Here is a 10218-nt window from a genome sequence, read left to right as displayed (position 1 = left end):
GGAGAGAAACCGAGAAGGAGGAGAGAAACAGAGAAAGATAGATACTGAGAAGGAGAGAAACCGAGAAGGAGAAGGAGAGAAATCGAGAAGGAGGAGAGAAACAGAGAAAGAGATATAAAGAGAAGGAGAGAAACTGAGAAGGAGAAGGAGAGAAACCGAAAAGGAGAAGGAGAGAAACCGAGAAGGAGAAGGAGAGAAACCGAGAAGGAGAAGGAGAGAAACCGAGAAGGAGAAGGAGAGAAACCGAGAAGGAGAAAAACCAGAGTAGTGATAGTAGTGGGTAGACTCCCTATTACATTACCCTTATTAAAAAGGAGCTCAGTCTCTTAATAAAGTCTATTAATCAAGCCGAGGGACTGGGTTCATCTGTTCACCCTCTCCAGAGGATCTCTAATCAATCACACACAGTCTGTAATGTATTCATGGCAAGATGTAAGAAAGGACTTGTTTGACAGTGTTCCAAGCAGGAAGAATTGATTAAGTTCCCTTTTCCAGCCACCATCCAGCCAATCATGTGCTAGAGACTCAAGGAGTTTTCCTCTTGTCCTTCTACATCTAGGAGACTAGACAGTATGTGCATCCCAAATGGCACCCTATTCCCTAGAAAGTACACTACTTTTGACCAGAGCTCTATGGGTCAAAAGTAGTATAGGGCCCTGGTCAAAACTAGTGCACTACATAGGGAATAGGATGTGACTTGGAACTCAACCAGTGTCGGTGCCTGCATGTGATTGGGAATAAAGGGGCCTGTATGCAATGTATGAAGTCTGTACAAATATTGGAAACGTCCAAAATATGTCCGCTCATTAACAGTGATGAGTGAAAGGGCCAGTATTGGCATGTGTTAGATGTGTTGGGGGTGTAAAGGTGCTGTCGTACAAGGCCTCTGCTGTGTGCGGAGAGCCTCTCCCTTCGCCCTGCTAGAGACCTCACTCCCGTGTGATCATCTCAAAAGCAGAAGAAAATGTGTCTTATTAGTTCGCACCGTGCGGCTAAATTCTGTGCTACACCGCTGACTAATGTACAAAGCTGAGAAAGAGTAGAGTGGCTGGTTGCTGTGCCTCTGTTAGTGACGTGTGAGGAGACGGCGTGGGGTGGAGAGTGGAGATCTCTCTCTCTCTCTCTCTCTCTCTCTCTCTCTCTCTCTCTCTCTCTCTCTCTCTCTCTCTCTCTCTCTCTCTCTCTCTCTCTCTCTCTCTCTCTCTCAGCCCCCCCAAACTCTTTCAATATACTACCCCCATAAACAAGTTAACAAAAAAAAAACACTTTCAGAAATACACTCATATATCTACATTTCATTCTTTATTCCAGTCTTTAGTTGAATCTTTACCAACAGATGCAACTCCATTGAGTGACAAAAAGGAGAAAGTCAGAACATATGCATGATAGTGCAGAAGCATGTTTAATAGAGGGGTGGGATAAAAAGGAGAAAGTCAGAACATATGCATGGTAGTGCAGAAGCATGTTTAATAGAGGGGTGGGATAAAAAGGCCCGAGCCCTTTGCTTTGTCAGGGGGAAGAACATAAAGAGAGCAGTGCTCTGCTTTAAAGCTGCATTTCCATAATTGCTCTGTAACTTGGGCGCGGCTGAGGGATGAGTCTAACGGGGGCTGAGAAAAGCACAATCTTACAGATGGGTGAACGGCAAAAGCCTAGACGCCTCTCCCTCTGTCCGCCTGTCCCCCATTCCCCACTTGTTGCCTTTCGGATTCAGTAAAAGAATTCCTCTTTCTAACCCCCATCAACAATAGGCATGAAATCGGTGCCCTCCCTCTCTCCCGCTCCGGCCCAGGAGAATTTCACTCCTTCCCGGCCTTTTGTCCTCTATAGTAGGCCTGGGGAAAACAGGACAACCCTCTTTACTCTCTCTCTCTCACTGGCCATTCCTTAACCTGTTTGTGCACCACTTCCACAGTTAAAAATAAATATGGGCTATAAAACAAACTTTGGGGCACATGAGTTGCACGTCCACATCTTTGACATACTACAGAGAGAGCTTTTCTGTATAGCTCTTTTCAAATCCAATGTGTAAAGGAAACTCAATAACAAGTTGGACTGGTGTGGAAAGGCCTGTAACCCTGTGTACCAGAGATATATCGTTGTGGTGGGATATGTGTTCTCTCTGAGATGATCTCTTCTCCTCCTGTGGTCACAGACTAACACCCAGGATGGGTGGGTTTTAACGGGCAACCCTCTGGGCCTGCCGTGCGTAGTGTGTGTGTGTGTGTGTGTGTGTGTGTGTGTGTGTGTGTGTGTGTGTGTGTGTGTGTGTGTGTGTGTGTGTGTGTGTGTGTGTGTGTGTGTGTGTGTGTGTGTGTGTGTGTGTGTGTGTGTGTGTGTGTGTGTGTGTGTGTGTGTGCGTGTGCGTGTGCGCGTGTGTGTGTGTGTGTGTGTGCGTGCGTGCGTGCGTGCGTGTGTGCGTGTGTGCGTGTGTGTGTGTGTGTGTGTGTGTGTGTGTGTGTGTGTGTGTGTGTGTGTGTGTGTGTGTGTGTGTGTGTGTGTGTGTGTGTGTGTGTGTGTGTGTGTGTGTGTGTGTGTGTGTGTGTGTGCGTGTGTGTGTGTGCGTGTGTGTGTGTGTGTGTGTGTGTGTGTGTTGTAGGGGACAGGGAATATCAGCAGTGCCTCATAAAGGGATTAGCTCACAGGACAAAGAAATTGGTCCTCTTCAAAGCTGGTCTGGGGCCACAAAGGAGATGACATTTGTCCGTCTCTGTGTCAGGAGGGGGTGTGGTGTGAGCGGACAGGGGACAGAGGGGGACGAGGGTCGCAATGACAGAAGGGGAGGATGAGGTGAAAACACGAGGCTGACCCTCTTTATTTGGGCATGCCTTCTCTTTCACAGGGCACCTCTGGCCCCTTCTTCTGTTTATTTACTCCTCTGTTCTCGTTCTCTCCATTCACATGGATCCTCCATCTCTCTCTGATGGCTCCATTGGCTGCCTGACCTGGCCAGGCCCCTTCACCGGCCCCACTACTACACCGTCCAACCTGGCACTACCGCGTCCGTGCGTCCGATCCAGCCGTCCTGTCTGTCCACCCTCCTCACTGTATCAATGCACAGCTCAGAGTTACAGATTAGATTTCCTTTTCATGATTCTATCTTCTATCTTGGATTTTTTCCCCCTCAAAATCTGTTTTTACAATACATTCCTTTTTTTGCAGGGCGTAGCTATGTACCTCTGTCTTTATTCATTGATGCTGGATGTGAGCAGCACTCAGGACAACAAAGGACATGTGATTAGTGATGGACTGAAATGCCATTTATTTGCAGCCTGTCAATAGGAACTGGGTTTCCCACAGCCTTGGTGCATGAGGCTCACCTCAGATCACCCTCACTTTATAATGTAAAATAGAACTGCCCAACAAGCACAAGAATGAACTTGTCTATAAAAACTCAAATGTGTGTGTGTGTGTATTTATGTTTATTCTCACATTTCATATTCCTCATGAATCTGATATCTACACTACTACATTTATATTAAGGACACTGCTTTTTGTAAAAAAATATGTTCGTTTTGGCCATATAGCTGTTCTTTGTCTTGTTATTTTCTGTGTATAAATGCGCACAAGCAAGTTGTCCATCCGTAAATGTGTGTTGCCTTTCCTTTTTTATCCGTTGTACTATTAAACCATACTTTCTGGCGAATCAATCAGTCAGAGTATTTAACGTCGCTGGGAGCGAGGAAATAAAAAGAGGAGTCAGTGTTGATTATTGCTCAATAGCCACGAGGACATCCACTTAACGCGGGGAAATGAGTGACACACCGTGCCCCGCTGGAAGTGGCCCCTGCATGCGCTGTGGTGTGTAGCTCTGAGCGAAATGTTAGCTAATGCATTCCATTTGCTCTGTTCAACCCGTAGCAGGTTTGACACGTATGGCGACATAGACACAGGCATGATTCGGTTGTTTGTACTGAGGAATTGTAATCCCTAATTTCATGCACGAATCAGAAGAGGTCCTCTGCACTCTGAACAACGATCGCTGTCCCTTCAGTAGCATTCCGATTGAATTCTCATGATCAAGAGAGATTGTTCCAGAAGCTCCCTTATCAGCTAACATCCCCCAGAACACTGAGGAAATCATCAATATTTCTGATCGTAATGAACGTGCGCACACATGTGTATGTGTGAGTAGGAGGGGATATAGTTGTGGGGGTTCTTATGGTTTATTATACCACTGCAAGTATTATCACTGACAGGAAAAAGTATTTGTATGTTTTTGATGAAAAATTATGTAATATCATGTCAATCTATTCTGTCAATTTGACTACATTTTAATACTTAATAAACAGCGCCTGATTCTTAGATTAAATGTGATACTGTATATTTTGGTTACATTTAAATGTATCAAATATGATGTACTTTTATACTGTGGGTTTAACTTTCATTGTAGGCTAGAGTTCATTTGAACAACCGAGACATCTTGGGGCATGTTTATTGGTATGGGAAGCGCGTTCTCTCTCGTGACCTGTGCTATGTGTTTTAAGTGGGTCATCATCGGTGATAGGCGAATGCTGGTCACTCTCTCTGTGTTACTTCCTGCGCGGCGCGGTGCAGCCAGAGCTCGTGGTGCCGGTGCGTTTCCGAGTGAAAGTGGGCACAAACCAGAAAAATGATTACATCAATCAGTGTCACAACTAGCCGCTGCGACTTATAAATATGCATAGTGCGCGCGCAGTTAGATAGAGGGCTCTCAGGAAGATAATTGATTGGACAGGAAGGCAGCATGGTGAGAAGAGCGCGAGAAGGCCAGCCTACTTAGTAGAATACCAAGCCCCGGTCCAAAGTTTTCTCCCCAGGCTGGGTCTCTAAGCACAGCCTCGAATGTCGGTTGGAAATGTTGGTATTTTTTATCTGTTGTGTTGCGCTGCTATGTAACCATCCCAGAGCGAGCCCTGAAAAGAAAGCGGTCCTGCTCTCCATTGGCCAATCAACCCAAAACGCGCTCAATTGGTTGAATGTGTGACAGAATGCGCCATTTGTATGATAAAAAAAAAACATTCAACAAAGAGGGAAAAGGGATATCTGGGGCTCCCCAGACAATTTGAATCCATATTGTCTGTATTCTTCTATTTTCTAGGAAAAACAATGTAGGTTTTTGAAGAAGACTATTTAATTGGCTAATTCAAACACATTCATAAATCTACAAAAGTGTCTTATTTTCACGTATTTCGTTTCTATTTCGAAATCTGCGCTTGATTTCACTGCACAATTGACTGTAAACATGTTGCAAATTCGATAGGATGTAATGTTTATTCTTGTTGATTTTTGTTGCAGTAGGCCGAGCCTGTTTTTTCATTCCTTGACAAGTTGGGGAAATGGTCATAGGCCTATAACAACTTTAACCATTTTGAAGAGGCGGTTGAAATGTACAATTTAACGTTTAATACTTTTTTGTGGAGTAAAATAAACTGAGGGGAAAAAAACTAAATTAAAGGATACTGAAACAACTAATTGTGTGAATATGCGCCCCATTTATTTTATTTTTGTTTATGTGGCCTGTTTATTAACAATGGTGTTTATGCAGCAGGAACATTTCCCAAGTTAATATGTACAAATAAAGGTCATATAAAAAAACACTGATCAATTAATTGTTAAGAATGAAATTATCAAATCCCTAAACCTTTTTAGGTCAATTGAGTGTAACGCTGGAAAAGGTTGTATTTTAATGCATGCCAAACCATGACAAACGCTTTTACGATGGACCTATATTAAAATAATTTTTTCAATGGCTTGATTACATATTAATAATTACAATAGAAAGTTGTGATTTAGGTTCAAATATCCCTATCCCTGTCTTTTCCAGACCGCAGAATCGACGATGGTGACTAGATTTGACTGTAGAGGGAGCTCCAACTCCAACTTTACATTAACTTTATCTCACAACGCTTCTGACATGCAAATTATCTTAGATGTTGAAACAAACCTAAATAAATGATATCACAATGTATTGGTGGCATATAGTTAGCAGTGCAGCCCACAACGGCTGACCAAATCGAAGATGCATATAAAAACATGTAGTAGGCCTAACACAAATATTACACGCGAACTGAAATTGCATCGTACATACAACACCACAACCCATGTACGCATAGCCAGCCTATACGATGTTTAACCTCTCAGTCCAAAATAGTTACTTCCAAATGGTCAGTAGCCCTACATACATTCTCCTCATATGCCATACAAATTTCATACGAAAGTTAATGAAATAATTATTAATTTTAATTCGTCTGTTACGCCTCAATAAGGATAATCCCAGAACAGTAATATCCAAATGTACGATGCAATAATCAGCTAATTACTCTTAAATCCCTCATATGAAAAGGCCTCAAATCCTGCTAGAATATTTACTTATCACAACCAAGTATGATGAAGCCTAATCGCCGTAGGCCACGCAGACTGACAAACGCACATGCAAAAAGCAAAGCGCTGCAATTCTGCACCACTTCAAAATCTAATTCGTAACATCTAACGCCCACAACAGCTAATTCTCCTTTCACAAAACAATCATCAGACAAACAATCGTCCCAAAAATCACAAGCGATTTGAATAAAGTTGCAGCAGTTCATTTATTAGCCAAAATATAGACTTTCTTGTACAATTTGGTTCACAAGTATGTACATTTTCTTAACTTTATATACAAAACATTTTGAACATCAAATCCTCACAGAACTTACAAAAAGAAAAAGAAAAGTCACAGACTACTGGTTCATACATTATAACATTAGCAGGTTTACACAGGACATGCTTACAAGGTAAGTATACACAGATGTAGTATTCTGATTTTACATTCCTTACAACAGATTACAATAAAACCATAAAAAGAAAGAGAAAAAGTCAAAGTCTAGGTGGAGGCGAGAGCTGACAGAACCATGGCTGCTTCGAGTTGATTCTGAGGCCTGCAAACACACGGGGCAAGAAAATAAATACACTCAGCAAAGGGAAAATAATAATAACCTACAACTGCAAGGTAATGAATTGCTTGAAAAGTAAACTGATATAAAGTGAAGATTGCTGTTGGAAAATGAGAGCCGGTTATAAAACCAATGTGGTAAATTTGAGCTGGGGGTTTTGCACGACAAATATGCAAATATAATTTTGAGGCCTCAACGAAATAAGACAAGCACGGAGGAATCCATCTATTCGATGTCCTACACATACAACACAAGAGCTGCAGTTTGAGTAAATGTGGTAGGCAACGATAAAATGGGGTGTGCATCAAAAATAATATATCCAAATAAAATAAAGATGACAGACTCTTACCGTCTATGAACTGAGTGGAAGGCTGTTTTTAACAACTTTTTCTCTGCTTCCAAGGCACTAGATCTCTCTGAAATAATAATGGCAATAAAATACATTTAAAAATGCATTCATTTTCCCGTCTATAACTAGAGCACAGCACTGTCGCAGTGAATTTAGTCTATACTTTATTTTACTGCCTGGGAATCTTCACGTCAGTCACGGGTTAAATACAAGCACGTACAAATACTGAAGTAGGTATGTGACAAAGAAATATGGGGCCAACTGCTAAATTTAAAAACCATTTTCGGACATGAATAATAATCCATTCTCACAATAAACCAGCTGATAATAACATTAAAAACCAATGCATTTTATTCCGACCACCTCTGTCTGTATTCCCCCAGTTCAAAGCTTCAAAGCCACCTTATTCTGTCACATAAACGACAGCATGGAAACACACTTTTTATGATCATCTTTACGGCCTCAAAATGTCTGTCCAGAACAGGCCTCTTTAAGTAGGCTAATAATGCGTTAAAGAGGGATAAGTAAAGTCTGAAATAGAGTAATAATGAACAGTTTGTTATACAGTCAGGCTCGCCAGCCTCAGTGTTGGTGACATGTACCTGTGACGGCTGTGTCTGAGCTATGACTCTTGTCCTGCGTGTGTTGCTGCCTGCTGTAGAGTGCGAGCCCGTTAGCCGAAGCCTGGTTCGCCAGTCCAAGGTAATGGTTAGAGTTCAGTAATGCGAGCTGGTGGGCAGAAAAAGCTCGGTTTGTCCAGTTCTGGATTTTCCCAACAGGACAAGAGATGAGTCTATGATGAGGGCTGATTATGGTCTGGGCCGCGGGCCCAACTGTGTTGCTGCCATTCATTTGTGGAGATTTGCGGGGATTGTCAGGGGTTGTTGCTGTCTCCGCCAAAGACCAAATCTTTGGCTTTTGGGCCGGGGCTGCGTTATTTTCTGATGGGGGCGAGTTGATGGACACCGGATTCAGTTTAAGTTGTTCGACATTCGGTTGTGAAGCTTTCATTTCAAAAGAGTGATGGTGGTGGTGGAAGTGCTCGCCCCGGTCCACGTGAATGTCTTTGCCCTCCTTCACTACAGCCTTCAGAAATCTCTGATCGGGCCCTTGTAAATCCTCATAGCCGTCTGAAATTTCAGAGTCACTTCTACCATCTAATTTTAAATCAGCGTGTAGGTCATCCTGATCATCCAAGTCGTCCTTATTCTCGATATTTTCCGTGTCGATATTTTCTAAATCAATCTCTTCCTCATCCTCCCTCTTGTCCCCTTCCTCTCCCTCCTCGTGATCACTGTTGTAAACATTTCCCTCTTCGTCTGTGCGGCTCCGGGGAGTCCAGGTCATCTTGTTCTCCTTCTTTAGCCTCCTCCTGGCGTTGGCGAACCAGGTGGAAACTTGGGTGAGGGTCATTTTGGTGATGATGGCCAGCATGATCTTCTCCCCCTTGGTGGGGTAGGGGTTCTTACGATGCTCGCTTAGCCAGGCCTTCAGTGTGCTCGTGCTCTCCCTGGTCGCATTTTTGGGTCTGGACGGGTCACCAAACTGATACTGGCCATATGGGTAAAACGCTGGGTGATGGTGGGCAAATCCTGGGTGTCCTTGTACGCCTGGACTGTCTTTCAACTCATACTGAGCACCCTAAAAGACAAAGAGCAGAGACCCAATGGGATGTGTGAGATAGTATGATAGATTAATGATGTTTTCTAAATTAAATTCTACTTTATGTTAAATAAGATAAAATCATATAGGCTAATATATGCAATATATATGCAATATAAAGCCACTATCACCACATTTATCTTTCTTTACATAGGACCTGTGATTTCTGCGTTTACGACTAACAAAAAGCATTGCCATATGCAAAAGTTACACATTTTTATTTGTTACGTACCATTTCCGTTCGCGACAAAACTATTTGATTTATAACACTTCCCTACCAATTGCAAAACATTTCATTGTATTTCAAGATGCATGTATACACACTTAATATACTGCGTTTGATTTCAGTTGCTTTCTTTATTTTCTAGTGGTCTAAACATAGGTTTTCGACTGACATTTCAGTTATAGTGCTACTTTTTAGCTACTTTAACTATTTCCAAAAAAAGGAGTCAATAACAAAGTTGACCAACGAGTCTTCTTGTTTAGTCCTGAATGGATCATTGTCTCAATAACGTAACGTCACTGCGACCTTTCTCTTTTTTAGTCTGGATGGGGGGAAAGCAAATGAAGGAAAGCAGAGGCATAAATAAACAAAGGCACTCACCAATTGATTGAAAATTGATATATCGTTTGAATAGGGCAGAAATGCTCCATAGCCCTGTGCTGCTGCGGCGAAAGGTGATCCATACATAGTTGAGAGAACGTTTGAGAGTGCCCCGGACGGGCTCAACTCCGTCCCGGCTCGGGCATTGCTGATACCCTGTCGCTCCGGTGGGTATATCGGTCGGATGTACTGGTATCCCAGCTGCGGAAAAGACATGGTCGTAGAAAAAAGTCTGCTGCAATCACAAAAAGCAGGGAATCGCCCTCGCGGTACGTACTGCGATATCCACTTTACAGTGAGTACAACAAAGTGTAAGGGAAGTCTATATTTCCTCAAAAACAGCCAGTGTAAACGATCCGATTGCGCCTTCCTCCTTCACTTCCCTATTGATCTGGATGGACTAAGGTCAGGTCCTTACAGATTGCCTTAGATTATTGCGACTCTTTGCTCTGATTGACATTTCTAGTCGTTTAGAAGCCCCTCCCATTTCTCAAATCTCACCCCCTATACACACTCTCGCTCTGCCGCGCGCCTCTCTCTCTCTCTCTCCTGTATTTCCCCTGGATAAGTGCACTGACGTCGCGATCTCTTATTTGAATGGTTTTCAAATCTCATTTGATGGCTCGCCAATCATTTAATTTGTTATTTGTTCGCCTGAGCCCTACCCCATTTTAGTGTTAATTCACAAT

General features: G+C 42.8%; 1 protein-coding gene across 2 annotated transcripts; it reads right to left on the bottom strand.

Annotated features, from left to right (window-relative positions):
- Positions 1-6550: 6550 nt before the first annotated feature.
- LOC124035014 (iroquois-class homeodomain protein irx-3-like) lies at positions 6551-9986 on the bottom strand. 2 transcript variants are annotated; one of them, XM_046348407.1, is made up of 4 exons: positions 9530-9986; positions 7866-8904; positions 7264-7330; positions 6551-6899 (listed from the first exon to the last, which is right to left on the bottom strand). In XM_046348407.1, the coding sequence occupies exons 1-4, from the start codon at positions 9743-9745 to the stop codon at positions 6845-6847; spliced, it is 1377 nt and encodes a 458-aa protein (XP_046204363.1). In that variant the 5' UTR covers positions 9746-9986; the 3' UTR covers positions 6551-6844. The 2 variants fall into 2 exon arrangements, with proteins under 2 accessions (XP_046204363.1, XP_046204365.1); XM_046348409.1 differs by lacking the exon at positions 7264-7330.
- Positions 9987-10218: the final 232 nt, after the last annotated feature.

The sequence above is a fragment of the Oncorhynchus gorbuscha genome, linkage group LG05 (genome assembly GCF_021184085.1).
Source record: "Oncorhynchus gorbuscha isolate QuinsamMale2020 ecotype Even-year linkage group LG05, OgorEven_v1.0, whole genome shotgun sequence".
Taxonomy (NCBI): Eukaryota; Metazoa; Chordata; class Actinopteri; order Salmoniformes; family Salmonidae; genus Oncorhynchus; species Oncorhynchus gorbuscha.
This window is presented reverse-complemented; position numbering and strand designations above follow the sequence as displayed.